Source organism: Mytilus californianus, unplaced genomic scaffold (assembly GCF_021869535.1).
Source record: "Mytilus californianus isolate M0D057914Y unplaced genomic scaffold, xbMytCali1.0.p SCAF_1, whole genome shotgun sequence".
NCBI classification, from domain to species: Eukaryota; Metazoa; Mollusca; class Bivalvia; order Mytilida; family Mytilidae; genus Mytilus; species Mytilus californianus.
Genome location: NW_026262581.1, coordinates 41,567,689 through 41,583,516, shown reverse-complemented (window position 1 = coordinate 41,583,516; position 15,828 = coordinate 41,567,689). Strand labels below are relative to the sequence as shown.

The window sequence follows — 15,828 nt, the reverse complement described above, 5'->3', positions numbered from 1 at the left end:
TCTAAACTGCTGTAGCCCTTTTCACCAAAAATCTTATGTCAAATTAAAAATTGTAAAGTTCATAACAAATCAGTATAACTTACTAATTTTCATTGTAAGAGTGGTTGTGAAATGAGTCCCAAATGTGCATTATCCTACAAAGAAGCCATGTCCTTTCTGACAAGTTGAAATAAACAACTATTGATTGACTGATTTGTGTTTATACACCACTTTCGGCACTATTGTGCTATTTCCTGGCTGTCAGTTTTTATTGATGGAGAAAGCCGGAGTGCCTGGAGAGAAGAAATACACATCTATATGACAGATATAACAAACCTTGGTGATATGGATCCTTCCAAGACAATACTTTTTGATGGACTTCTAAAATCCATTTTTCCTTTAGCATTGAGATCAATAGTTGATGTGGCAATAACCTTCAAGTTAAGTGGCAGTCCAGTAACAGTTGGTACTATGATGGAGCTATCTAGTAACATCTTTGACATTTTCTGTGAAAATTCTTGTTCATTGGCTAAGTTCATGAACAAATCCAGGAAATTAAATGGTTTGCTTTCAATGTTGTTATCTGAGGATTGTTTTGTGTTGTAGTAACTGATCTCGTTTCCAAACATTCTCATAAATACTGATCCTTTTAGCTCATCTTCTGTCTTGTCCAGCTAAAACAAATGTCACAATAACATTAAACAGTACAAACTTTATTTCACCAGATGCACATTATGTTTTAGAAATTAATCTACATGGTATAAAACCTCATTAAGTTGACCCTTTATTGCACTGCATGTTGAAACTTAACTGATTTTTAGTGTAAAAATGAATCTGTTATATATTTTAATTTTTATCAATAAAACAGAAATGTTCATAGCAATAACGTAATTCATTTTTAAACAAAATTCTTACAACAGATTTTGGGAAATAAAAATTTAATGTGAAAAAAATGCACATTAACAGCACTTTTTATGTGTATTCTATAGTATACATTTATAGATGTTATTTAGTATATTTAAATTATGGTATTTCTGAAATTATAAATACTACATATATCTTTCTTTAATATTCAGATGAAGGCCAAAGAGTTCAAAATGCATAAAAAAATTTATAAGATCTGAAATATTGCCCAATTGATACCTGCCTTAAGAATAAAAATTTGGTTGCATTTCCACTTTTTTTATATGTAAACAGAACAAACTTTCAAAGGTTGTTGACATTTAGAAATTGTCTCTCGACTTACTTTTTCACTTATTCTTCCAACTTTGTTGAAATCAACATCTCTGCTCAACTTCTGTTCTGGTGCCAGGTCCTGTTTAGCCCCAAAGGATCCTTTTGGTCCAAAATTTTCTATAAGGATTTTCTCAAGCCCTTCTACACGTCCTCCAAGCTCAAACAAGTTAACAGAATGTCCAAATAAGTCAACTGTTAAGTTAACCATAGCAGATCTAGGGACAAAAGATTTTTGTGACCATACAAGGTTACTTTCCAATCCAGCACCAGCATTCATTCTTTCGGAGAAATAAGACCATTCATAATTCCTGGAGAACTTCCTCTTGTCAAGGTCAAATTCTTTCTTTAGAACCTCATCCTCCAGAATCCTTTGAATATTTTGTTTGTGAACTAATGAGGTTTCCATCAGATTGGTTAGATGTGTCCATACAAAGCTCCCAACCTATAGACAGAAATGTTTTTGTGAGACAAGTAACCAATCAAAACTCATTACTTCTCATATATATTTTTTTAACTAAAAAAAACAAATTGAAGAAAACTTGTATTGTTATGAGATATTTGATTCATTAGAATGTGGGCAATTCAGAACTTGATACATGGTATAAACACTAGTTCACCAAAGATGATTTTATGTTGACATCTCAATGTTTCTCTTTTTTGCCCTTATTTGGCTGGTAGGTAGCTGTCTGATTGACGTTAATCCTAAATCTTATTTTAAAATTATTTACCAAGGAAAATAAAAAATAAAAATTGAATAAAAATATGAACTAGAAATCTAGACAGTATATAATACCTGGTTAACTTCTTCATTCGCAAGAGTTTCCTTGATCTGGGATAAGATGTTGTCTGTTGGGCACTTCATCATCTGTATGTAGGCTGTAATCCTTAGTTCTGAATCTTCTGAATCATCTCTGTACAGTATCATCAAATTATTTCTCTGAAACAACATAACAAAATCCTAAAATCTGATTCTTTCAAATCCCCTCTTTACAGAAAAATTAAATTGTTTATCTAAGAAAATAAAAAATTATATACATTGTATACTGTAAATTCAGAAATTATTGTGTGCATTTATTATTGCGATTTTTGAAGAAAGGACATAGATGCAAGATTAATTATTGCGAGTTCAGCAAAAGATGCATACAGATATATGCATCAGATACCAGAATGAGAGTTCTTATTATTGCAATACTAACCCTGTCGCATTATTCGCAATAATAAAAACCTTGCAATAATTTCTGAATTTACAGTAATAAAAACTATTCCATTGAAAATTATTCTATAAAGAGGTCAAATTATGGTAGCTCTTTACGGCTGCATAGTTTTATCTTTTCAAGTAACAAAGATTTCAGTTTTACTTCAACAGAAACATCATAAATTTGTTTCAAATAAGTTATCAGACGAAGGAATATTAAGTTGTCATGCTTCTACTAACTAACATCATTTCAAGATAAAGACATTGCTATATGGAACCGAGTCTGGAGGGTGATAAAATCTTACTTCAACAAACTATCAACATTCCGTAACACACGTTTTCATAAAATCTGCAAGTTCTTTTGGCCAAAAAACCATCAGCAATAAAGACCTATATATGTTAACATTACAAAGAGAAATAAGAGCAGAAATTAAAGAAAGGCGTTGGAAATGGATTTGGCCACATTTTACGCAAAAACAAAAATGATTTAGTAAAGATAGCCTCCAATCGGACACCAGATGGGAAAAGAAAGAGAGGAAGACCAAAAGAAACATGGCGACGCAAAATAGACAGTCAACTGAGAAGTCATGACATGGGGAGAGGCAGCAAGAAAGGCACAAGATAGGCAGCAGTGGAGGATTTTGGTGATGGCCTCATGTGCAAGTATGCACAAAGAGGACTAAGTAAGTAAGTACAGTGTAAAGCCTTCTTTTTATTTTTCATATTTTTTTAGTATGGATGGATGGATTTGTGATTAACATCCAATGGTGACATACATTTCAGGACGTGAACACACTAATCTGATATAGTTTGAACCCTGCTTTTTACTAAACTGACACATTGAGCTAGATTTTTAACATTTTAGTTCACAATTTAAGCCCATACGAATAAAAGTCATCCTAACAAGACGTATTAATGAACTCAGAGTAGACAAGTCTCTATTCTTACTCCTTAATGCCCAGTGCTTAAAGAAGGGAAAGCAAATCTATAAACTTTCAAATCTATGGTTTAACTTGACTGGGGATTAAACCTTAAATACCTCCCACTCTGAAGGTGAGCAAGATACATATGTACCATGAGACCACCATAGCGATTCATTATAAAGAGGTGTTGGTATATTAATTGACAAGTATTGTGTCTTACATCAGCACCACAAGACATTCTTCTATATGCTTCTACAGCTGCAACACGGATTTCCATCTCATTGGTTTTCTTCTGAATACATGCATTTACTGTGGAAACCAATCTGTCAGCATATTCTATGTTACCAATTGCTCTCAAGCTGGTTATCACCTAAAATAGATTTTGAAATTCAAATTCATCAATTGATCTTAATTCAGTGGTACAGTCTTATAGCAGAATTGATTTAAAAGCAGTTCCATCCAGCATGCTTACAGTGAAGGTTGTCAAAAATGTATAAAAATGTATTTTTCTATTACAAAAACTTTTCATGGCTTGGTAAGCTCAGGTGAGATATGTTTTTTTTTATTGTATCATACAGGTGAGATATGTTTTGGTGCCACCTCTAGCCTGAAATCCTGGATCCAACATAAAAATCGTTTTACTAGCATATTTTCAATAATGACATAAACTCATATCTGCTTTTTTATTAGGGATACTTCATTTCTTATAAAAACTCATCATTTGACAGTTGTATTAAATATATGTAGAGATATAGTTAATCATGTAAATAATGAGGTGACCTCTTATACAGCTACCAGGTTAAATGTATTGCCAATGAGTGAGCTTCGTTGACACAGAATAATATAACCAATGGTCAAGGTTAACAGATTCAACTCGTGAATTTGTTTAATTGCAAAGTCAATTACCAGAAAAGAAATGAAACATTATTTTTTTTGAAAAATGATAACATCTACAAAATCCGAGGTTTTTACAGTTTTTATGGACTTCCTTTTTCGAGTTCGGTGTTTTTGTTATTACATTTTTTTCAATTGAGTGGGCAGGGCTAGGCTGTCCATAGTGGACAGGTGAAAATGAAAAAATCCACATTACTTGTAGTATAATACACAGGTATATTATTGTAAATCAAATTTTATCACTACCAGTTATACCTAAAAGATCAAGTGACCAAAACCTAAACAGATCAATATGTCACCCTTATAAATGACATGGCTTTTAATACAAATGGTACAAAAAGCAATGTAAAACTTTTTCTTTATACAATTTTTGCTGTAAAAGGTCACTCTACTCTTACTCATTTTATCATCTGAGGATGCTTGCTTCTTACTACTATACCTCCAAATAGTTGTTTTCTGTAACAATACAGCTACTTCCAACAGCTTGTTGTAGTTTGTTGATTATTGCTTCAATTTCTGGAATACTTTCACAATTCTTGTTCTCCTTACAATAAGTATTAACCATGACAGAAGCTGGTAGATAAACTCTTGTTCCTTCTGGTAAATCCATTAATTTCTAAAAAGACAAAACATAAAAGCCATGCCAAAAAATAATCTGGTAGACATTTATCTCCCTTTTCTACAATGAAATTCAGTTACAATGCACTCACAATCATTTTTGAAAGGAAAATCAACATTCTAAAATTCAAATTAACATTACAATGTCTCTTACCATCTAATTTTTTGCTAAAAAATAAAAACAAAGCAAATAAGACCTCTTGAATTTCTTGAAATTTCTATTAACAGTAACTACAATTAATGCCATCTTATATATATCATGATATTAACTGCTGAGTATTGTTAAACCAATTTTAAATTAAACTTACAGATATTTCTGTTAGCATTTCTTTAGAAGGATTTTGAATAAGAGACAAAGATGACAACCATATCTCGGCCATTCTTCCAGTAATATCATTGTTTAGGATCAATTTGGCAATTTGTTTTACTGCAGCTGTTGTTCCAATCATAGGCACAGCATCACTGTAGAATTTCCTGGAAAATATTTGTTTGGTAAATTTTAAATTTAATTATCTTCTGCTTCCACTTTTATCAATAGATATGCATTATCTAATATATTTTACAGGAGAAATGAGGTTTTCTGTGCAGGCATCTTCTTTAAAGAAATGGCACATCAGAAAAAGTGAAAAGATTAGTGCCAACATTGAGAATGTTTCCATTAGTGTATCATGTGATATACAATAAGGTTTGGGTTATAGTTTTTCATATACACTCGATATTCTAATATATCTACTTCATAGAATGCTCGATGTCAAAATACTCAATAAACCAACTCCAGCACATATCAACAAACCACATCAATGTGTTCATATTTTTCTAATTAGAATAAAATAATTTCTAGCATCCCGTAAATTAAACTGTATTCTACTAAAGGTAGGCCTAGTATTTTTTTTAATGTTTACTAAGCACATTGCTACAGTTCACTGGAAGTAAAAAAAAATCAACATAATTTCTGGCCAACATATTGTATAATTAAGGAATGACTGTAATATTTTTTCTGTCTATGAAAAATAACATCAAAAATGTTGTGCACACTGATTAACCCGCATACAGGTTATTTAAAAGTGTGCACCACATTTTTTATTTTGAATAGACAGATAAATATATTACAGTCATTCCTTATAATTTAATTATGAGGTCATGTTCACATGACAAAATTATGTCTATGAGCTGATAGACAAAAAAATTTCAGCCAATCAGAAGACGTGTTACATCCAAAATTAGATTATATTTCAATAAAGTATGTGCTTCTTAAAATTTTCATTTATAAACATTTCTTGCTTTTCAGTATATCTGAGATAGATGAATACTTACTTGACTCTCTCACTATTGTCAATACAGAAGGAATCTATTTGTGACTGTTCATATACCTCAGTGAGATCATTACTGTTCAGTTCCTTCAAGGCATATACAAGTTCTGAGAAAAGTTTTGGTGTTTCTGCTGTAATGCCATCCTTAGTAGATGTACATAGTTCTGTTAATTTTTTTATGGCTACGTCTTTCTTGTTTGAAGTTTTAATTTCGGTATTGTAGTGATGGTACAACATACTTTCACGTTTAGTTACTGAATCTAAAAGATAAAAGAGCAAATCATGTTGAAAACACTCTGTTGACATATTGCAGCAATTTATATGCACTTGATTTCTTTTTTATTACTTTTGCAGTTTAATGTCATTGTGTACAATTTCCACAGATTTATAAATGAGTTTGATTGGATATCGTTAAATTTATGAATCTGTGACAGAATTTCTTTTAATAGAGGAAATTATCAAATATTTCATAATCATATGCATCACAAACGTTCACAAGTAAGTATTTTAATTAACAAAAAAACACAAATCTCAAGGGTTTCTCTAAGTCTAAGTTATAAAGGACAGTAATTTAAAAAAAAAAAGCAACTATCCTAATCAAATTTTAATTTGAAATGCATCATATTAAGCAATTAGTAAAGGATCTTTAAATGACAATGTTTTTCAATATATGTATGTAAAAATGGGAGAATGTTTGGTAACTGTCAGCGGTAGGAGGTGCATAACTTTCTCTGTTCTGATAAGTTACAGATACCTGTAATAAGTTGTCCTCCACGTTTCTGGGTTACAAATTTTAGGTGTTGAATAACTTCAGTCATGGCTCCATTATTTCCTTTAGAAAATGGACGGAAGAAATGTATTTCATGACAGACTGTACTTTCTATACGACCTTCGGTACTGATATCTTGGTCACATTCTTGTGAGCTCTTTAGCAATGGTAATGACTGGACACTCTACAATAAAGTGAATAAAACTGTCAGTGAAAGGCAAATGTCAAAAGTAATGAAATCAAATCAAACTGAAAACACAAGGTAAATGTCAAAATTATTAATGATTAAGGGAGATAACTGCATCTGTAAGATAAGGGAGACAACTACATCTGTAGGTGACAAACTACTAGTTTTTTTAATTTTACTACTTGTCATTTCAAAGAAAACAATTTGGGAGGTGTGAAATATTTGACATTTTAACCCTAAAATATATTAATTGAAAGAACATTGAATGTGGTCTATTAACATGTCTTTTAAGAAACAAATGTTTCAAAAATGAAAAAAATATAACTGGAATATATTGGAATAGAATATTAAAGAGAAAACAAAAATATTTTCTCCAAGAAAAAGTTCCTATTTCGATAGGAATCTATAACACACTTTCTATCAATTATTCTATATGTAGGGCTAAGAAAGACTGTAAAGATACCAGTCTATTTTTTGCAGACCTTTAAGATGTTTTTTGCCTATTTGTGTTGTTGGGTGCTATCTGAAAATTACTTAAAATATCCTTCCATTCATAACTAAGAATTAACTGTTCTGACAAACTGATAAAAACTTAACCTTGACTTGATTGCCATAGCGAAGCAGACGATATTCAAGGTTCAGATTTGATTATATTGACTTAAAACTATAAAGGTGTAGACTTACTGACGGAATACTGTAAATTGTGGCCTGTGCAGATGTCTGGAAACCATGTCTATTTGAGCAGCTAACAAGATCTTTTGTTTTCTTCACCTTCACTGTTCGCCAACCTTCTTGTTTAACTCTGTATGTTGTTGGGCACTTTCCAGATACATCAGTCTGAATAAATAGTATAAAGCATTTATCCATATAATACTTGGTATATGCGCAATTCATACAGATACAGATCTTTAATTGGCTGCAAGACTAATCACCTATTTCCTTTATATGTTTCAAATTTATGTATAACCAACCTAAGAATATAACTACCTATTTGCTCTGTCCATCTAATAAATTTTCATAATTTTTACACAGTGTTTATGTATTTGTGGAAAACAGCTTATGTTTATAAAAAATTTGCAAATTCAATTTTACTGAAAAAGTAGTTGACATCATATATTATACACGTATATAAATAATTAATAGAAATATTAAACAATCAAATATCATCCTATGCAAATTTCACCAAATGTACATGATGTCTGCTAGAGTTACATGTTCTTTGGATTTCTGACTTTTTTACATGTTTTACACTAAAGCAATTTTTCTAGAACAAATAGCACATAATAATATTAACACCATTAACAGAATGACTTCCCCTTAATGTTTAGTCGTAAATAAGAAATTATCAACAAATTTCAATATATATACATGTAGCATCACTTCAACTTTGCCAATTTTAAGTATTTCACTTGCACCCTTTTTTTTGGGTGTATCAAAATTTTTACCTCTTTTGTGTTGAAATGAATTGAGTAACAGTATTTTTACTGGTTACACAAAACAAGATTCAAAAACATTTATATAGGTTCAATATATATAAGGCTAAAGAACTGTAAATGTTTGCTGAATGGAACCTCTTTAGAATATATCGCATATTTCAAATAAACAGAAAAAAAAGAAATCAATTATTAATTACCTCTGTAACCTCTGTATCCATGTCCAGAGAGTCCATACTGTTCTGGAAAGCAGACAGTATACCTCGTTTGAAGTTAAGACTCCAATCAGAATCACCATCCTCTGGACACAGTTCCTCAACAATTCCATCTTGGAATGAAAATCGCAAGGAATTACCTTCTAATTCTGTCTGGAATTCACTTCTTTGAGGATGTTGTTTGAATTGACGTGGGTAGTCAGGGTCAGATCCAAGAACGTTGGAATTTTTTACCTGAATTTTTTTTAAATGTTCCTGTTACTTATAAGAGCATTGAAAAAAACTAAGTTTGTGCAGATAAAATTTGTCAGCACTTTAACCAGGAGACACTAATAATGTAAAAAATGTGAATTATAACATTAAAAGAATGCAAAATATGTGGTTAGAATTTTTGGATCAGTGCCAGGGTGTCTTGGTTCCAGCTAGAATAAGCATTAATTCGTATTGGAATACTTTGTTGAAATCACTTTGTGTAGATTGTTTATCTATAAAATGGATGGAATCTCTACTCAGACAATAGACTGTATGGATGGAATACAGTTGTATGTTCTTCACAAAAATATGCAGATGTGGTATGACTGCCAATGAGACAACAACCCATCAAAAAACCAAACAAGGATATAAACAACTGCAGGTCACCGTACAACCTTCAACATTCATTACTGATATTTTTCATGGCTGATCATTGCGTTGACTTTTATTAATAAACTTGATCAGCTGATAACTTGCCTTCACCTTAATCTTTGAACCTGATAAACACTGTAAAATAAACATAGCTATTTTCCAGCTTTATCACTCATATATTTTGTGTAATTTTAATATTAAAAAAGAATAAAAAAATATTTATTTTTTTCTCGAAAATACATGGAGACAAGAATATAGTTTTGAAGAAAATTGGAAACAGCATGAAAATTGTGTATGAAAAAAGCCAAATTTTTTCAAATGGAAAAGGAATTTTACTTTTTTGTTCAAAACCAAGGTCATTAAATCCACCTTCCTCCAGTGATGAGCACATGTTATCTAAGAAATATTTTTCACAGTGTTTTTAATTTTAGTGATATTATTATCTACTTTTCTTATTTCTACTCAATTCAATTCATTTTGATTTTTAAATAGCCCATTATTATTATTGTATAATTAAAGGAAGATTTCTTGCATCAAAGTCAACACTTACTGTAAGAAGAAATTCACATTTTGATAAAATTTCTATTTCAGCTGTAGCAGTAATTTTAATGCCACCCTGTTCCTCTGTGGAACCTTGTATACCAGTTTTTGTTTCTGCTTCATATGAGTATTCATATATAGTACCAACACGGTAACCAAATTTGTTTTTACCTAAAAAAAACATAAAAATAAATATATTATATTACAATTGTATTCTGATCCAAAATTCCCTTTAAATATATACAAAAGCAAGTATGTAATTTTCCCTTATATTACTAGTGCATTATCACTGGAAAATTAAAACTAGTTAAAGATAGTATTCTTGTTTTTAATTTAAAAGTTTTACTGTACAATAAAATTAAGGGGTATTGCACTAGTTCAAGTGAAGAACTTATATATCCCTATTCCCTAAACAAAATACCAATTACAACCAAAAGCTCATGCAATATCAATAGTCTACTCTTGGATAAAGGATCACCTTGCCTGAAAACAAGCCAAGCAAAAATGAACTGACGAAATTCTTGTGTCAAATGAAAATTTAAATAAAATGTATTGTTAATTACACGAATAATATCCATAAAGATTTCATATTTTCAACTGATTAAATGAAAAGTTTTCAACAGAAATAATACTTGAATATTAGGATTTTTTCTTTCCTTCAATTATTAGCCAGAGCAGAGACATATATACATATATGTCTCTGGCCAGAGTAACTCAAGTTTTGTTGTTGTTCTACATCAAAAAAAGTTAGAGCATCCCTCCTTCATTATTTTCTGTATTTATACAAATGTTTTCATATTTCTCTTTTATTTCTGTTTAGTAATCTGTTCTTGGTCACTGCACCACAGTCTTACATTGGAAGCAGTTTTATATAATGCTGTTTCACCTCTAATTTATCTTGTTTTAAAAAATATAATCATGGTTTCCAGGGCACATCCACGATTTTTTAGAGGGGGGTGTGTAATTCCAGAAAACTAAATATAGACTGCTGATCTGAGCACCCACCTCCTTGGTTCCGACACTGAGATTATAGATTATATAGACGTATTTACACTTGTTCCCATAAAATTTGACATCACATGTATGTACAATGTATGTACTGGTAAATGCCTCCGTTATCCGAAGAACCCCTCGAAAGCTGCGAGGGTACAGTGGCATCCATGTACACTCCCTATCGGGATTAATGGAGATGTGTCACTAACATATTATACGACAATTATTTTTACAAGGACGATCAATCCCCACCCAACTCAAAGGGAGTGCTAGGACACCGGGAAGTCTGTTATTATGGTGGAGGAAGCAGAAGTACTCGGAAAGAACCACTGGGCCACTTGGCAGAAACAGACAAACCAGGGAGATATCAGAAGATTGATCTCCAGGTCAAAGTAGCAGACAACTTTGACCAACCGAGGCCCCCAAAGTACCCATTCTAGTTTTAACTCTGGTCTGGGTACCAGAGATGTGTGTGAGAGGGTGAAAATTACAATAACATATTTAGATAGGTTTGGATGAATCTAAATGATAATTGTACTTATATGTCTTATATGTATAACAAAATGGCTTATGTAACACATTTTTGCATCGTTTATTTATGTTTCCTTGTTGTGATGATTTTCGGTTTCACAAGCGTGTATTTTCCCGTGAAATGCTTATATTCTTACGTCATCGTTCTATGACGTCGGGTAGCTCATTCATAAAAAAACATATGACGCGGAGTACGATTGGAACAGCCCAAACAATATATTCATATTTTACCACAGGTGTGTACTCAAAGCGTTTGAAGAACGTCATGTTAGAATACGTTTTTTACTATTGTGACAGACATGTACCATGTATACATGTAAAAAGTTGTTTGTGCTGAAAACAGTGTTGGATAATCCAGAGACTTTATATATGGTACTATTTTCATGTATATGCATTTGTCTCTGTCAATGGGGGGTTTACTATATCCACACTTGTACGAAAGTGATAGTGTGGATAATAAACCCCCATTGACAGAAACAAGTGCCTGTGTGTATGAAGTTGTTTTATGTGCTTTTTTCATTTACATACTATTAAACAAGTACTTCTTTCTGTATTTATTCTTCTGTACTTGTTATTATAGAGGTACTGGTAGTACGCAAAAAGTCAGCGAAACAGATTCGCTCCATGAAGACGTTGTAAGATTCGCTCCTCTCCCATTCATGGAGACTTAGAGGAAAAGGGACAGGTACATTGTTAACGGCGTCCACAAAAAGCAATATAGTCCTCAATGCGCGATTATATTCTCTTTTTGGGACATAAAACAATGGGACTAGCTTGTGGCATCCCAATCAACGGTTATACTCCATAAAACTATTTTAGCAGGGACACTATGATTTCCACAGAAATTTATTTTAACATGTTCTTGTTTTTGGGAAAAGATCACAGGCACTTGATGACAAGATTTAAAATACGTTGCCTTCTTACTAGTTTTTTTTTTATCAAACCAATAAAAGATGTTTATTTGCCGTATTGCATTTAAAGGTTATAAAATGTAAAGATATATACAAAATATAGGATAATTCTTAAGCCGAAAATCTGAAGCATATTAAAATCTGAGATTACTATAAAATCTCGGTTATCATCATGATTGATCAAAATTGTTAGTTCTTTCGTCGAAGGATAAACATCAAAGAAAGGACTTTATACCAACTATCAGCTTGTTGTGTGATATTAATCATATTTATATATCAAAGTCCCCATACAATTTGACTTGCGTAATTCATCTCTTTAAATGAAAATAGAACACAGTATTTTACCAATGTTAATAAGTGCACTTAATAATTTCAAGTTGAACACTTATTGGTGCAATTTAACCATACTTCCGTTGCATATTGTTTTACTATATAATTTTATTGCATATTATATAATTATGACATCTTTAACCGAACTATCAGTTTATGAAAGCGTGATATCTCCCATTTTTTTCTTTCATGTTTTTTTTATCGAAAACACCTAGCTATAATATGAAAGGGGAAAATGACATTATTTGCCAGTCATAGGGCAGAGTCCAAGACCGCTCCTCTTCAAAATGAGTGGTTGGCAACTTGCTTGCAATACAGTTAAAGATTATTTTGCAGCTATGTTCGCCAGGTAATTCTAACCACTATACTTACTTGTACATTGAGCGGCACATTGTGTGTTTGAATTGAGATTCTTTACAGGTCCTGAAACAAGATGACAATCAAATAGGTTATTACCATTGAATTGAATCATATGATACCTAATTGTGTACTTGATGGTACTTTTCATTTCCGATATAAACAAGACTCAAGTTAAGTTATTTTCTAGGTTAAGTTAGAACACGACGTAAAGTAAAGTACATGTATGGTACAAAGTCCACATGATATAGTGCGTTAATTAACCACAATTAGAAAATTATAAAGATATTATATATTCAACATTCAACAAGATTGCGTGGCCGTTTCACCTAAATCAGAGACATATAATACAATATGTCTCAGTCTAAATTAACGATTGCTTTTAGACATTATAACAAAGCAACATAGCTAGCGAGATTCATACAATGCATGATTTCTAGATACAGTTGAAGTTGTTCAAGAGTTTAAGTTTTCCCCCGGTTTTGGTACGATTCGCCCCGGTTCGAAATCTTTGCAGTCAGGTTTTGTGGTCTTGTTTGACTTTAAGTTTGTTTATTGTTCTTTCATAGTATTGTTTGTGCTTCTTGGACTTATGGTTATCATTTCATCCTTCATATATTTTCATTATATATCTGTCACATTTTTTCTCGAATAAAATCAGAGTCACGAAATGATTTAATCCCTGAAACTCTCCTAGATATACTACTATTTGAAAATGCGACTAGTTTTGTATTATGGGCAACATTTTAACCCCGATAAAGCTTACCAAAAATCTATTTCAGTGAACAACGTTTAAAGCTATATAAACAGATCTGACATAACAACATTCAATAAATGCAACTTATAAGACGGTATAAATGTAGATTTCGTTCACTTTCGTCAATATATTATGGAAATACTTGTTTACATACATGCAAAATGAACTATAATGCACTACGTATATAATTATAAACAATGCAAGTTGGCTCGTCTCCGTTGACAACAGCAACAATTTGACATATCACGACATTTATATCAGATGACATTTGAAAACACAAACATGCCTTTGTTTTTAAACTTTCATTTTCGATTATACTGAAGATGCCAAATTTTCAGTTTTCATAAAATTACTATTACGGATAATTTGTCTCTATGATTTCTTTGTTTTCAAATAACACCATCATTTAAATGTTTTGTTGAAAAAAAAAATTTTGTGTCGGACATTTTTACAAACTAGTCGGTATGCCCTTCTTCGAGTATGTCATCAGTTTGCCGTATGATTGAGGTTTACTATCAGAGATCTCGAAAAGTGTTGTCCGAAGGTATTGACCACCAAAATTTTGAAAAGGACCGACACAGTTTTGGTATTTTGCAATAGATAACAGTGAGGACCAGCAGATTTTCTTCAAGGACCACCAGTGGAAAAACTATTTCGAGAACTCTAAGTATACCCCACATCTGCGTAAATTAATAGTATTGAAAATCGAGATATTCACTTCGTGATGCAGAACAATCGCAACGCACACATTTTTTTCTCTTTACTGAGATTTAGCTTGTCGTTCATTATATGATAAATGTCAAAGAAAAAAACACACAGATGGTCTTACCTGATAAAGCACTGGCCACTAAGACACTAATCACGGCTAAACGTAATTCCATGATTATTGTCCAGGTCCAACAATGTGGACAGTTGCGCTGATAAATTTTTACTAACTCTAAAGTTGTTTGCGCAGTTTCATATTTATATACAAAGGGTCATAGTACTAAGTCCAAATACATGTTAATCCATTGATGTTGTATGACACACGATGATTGTAATTAAGGCCAATTAAAAAATGTTGAATTGCTTCCAAGATCATCCTCTACTATCTTGGTTATAGATAAACACATTTTGTGAAAATAGATATAAAAAAAATACGCTGTCATGAACAATTTTTAAAATGATTTCGTTGACGAAATTCGTGACACTGGATAAAAAAAAGACTTCTACTGTAAACTATAAATTGACTATGACAGACATTATATGTACAAAATGAATATCAAAAGACCATACTGTAAGACCAGCATAACCACAAGACAGACAAGAAAGACGTGTAAACAAACAAGACTACAAAATATAATGTTTTGTAATACGGATCGCACACCACCATTCCAGAGCCATACGGTGCATGGCCTATAATTGCTGACACCACTTCAATTGAACTCTGTGGATAGTTGTCTCATTGGCAATCATTCGGTCTAGTAGTGAAATTCCTTTTGTTGACTTAGAAACTGACGACCCCTTCCAAGCACGTTAGTTCCTCCCGGTTATAGGCGGGGTTCATTTTGCTCAATTACATGTAAGTCATTCTGTTTAGTGTTTTGTGGTCAATTTCTAGTCTGTTCGTTCGTCTGTTGTTTTTTTTTATCCGTTTTCTTTTTTTGCCATGGCGTTGACAGTTTATTTCCGACTTATGAGTTTGAATGTCCCTTTGGTATCTTTCGCCTCTCTGATCTATTAGACACTGTTTTTCTTGACGTATAATTTTCGACTGCCCAATTGGTATATTCTCCCCTTTTTCGGTATCGGTTTATATTGAACTGCTATTTAGTTCATAAGTATAAAATGGGGAGTTTCAAATCGAGTATGGGCGTTACGTTTCTTATAATTTTATTTTCACGGAATTACACAGTAATTTGTACTTGGATTGTTTGGTATTCGTTCCGTTCCGAAATAATTGTTCATTATTTGTTGTTTTTTTTTTAGTCAAAAATTATAAACGAAACCGTTACAGGTATATTTCTTGCTTTACTACCCCTTTGTC

General features: G+C 31.9%; 1 protein-coding gene across 1 annotated transcript in view; it reads right to left on the bottom strand.

Moving 5' to 3' along the window:
• Nucleotides 1-14,818, bottom strand: part of LOC127701525 (apolipophorins-like) — a 44,892-nt gene extending 30,074 nt beyond the window's left edge. The window contains exons 1-13 of the mRNA XM_052205424.1: nt 14,632-14,818; nt 13,061-13,111; nt 9,934-10,094; nt 8,745-8,993; nt 7,796-7,948; nt 6,910-7,108; nt 6,160-6,415; nt 5,154-5,319; nt 4,667-4,843; nt 3,554-3,703; nt 2,009-2,152; nt 1,226-1,657; nt 316-653 (exon numbers count right to left, since the gene is read on the bottom strand). Of these exons, the coding sequence (XP_052061384.1) occupies nt 316-653; nt 1,226-1,657; nt 2,009-2,152; nt 3,554-3,703; nt 4,667-4,843; nt 5,154-5,319; nt 6,160-6,415; nt 6,910-7,108; nt 7,796-7,948; nt 8,745-8,993; nt 9,934-10,094; nt 13,061-13,111; nt 14,632-14,683 (2,528 nt within the window). The 5' untranslated portion in view covers nt 14,684-14,818. The remainder of the gene's footprint in view (nt 1-315; nt 654-1,225; nt 1,658-2,008; nt 2,153-3,553; nt 3,704-4,666; nt 4,844-5,153; nt 5,320-6,159; nt 6,416-6,909; nt 7,109-7,795; nt 7,949-8,744; nt 8,994-9,933; nt 10,095-13,060; nt 13,112-14,631) is intronic.
• Nucleotides 14,819-15,828: the final 1,010 nt, after the last annotated feature.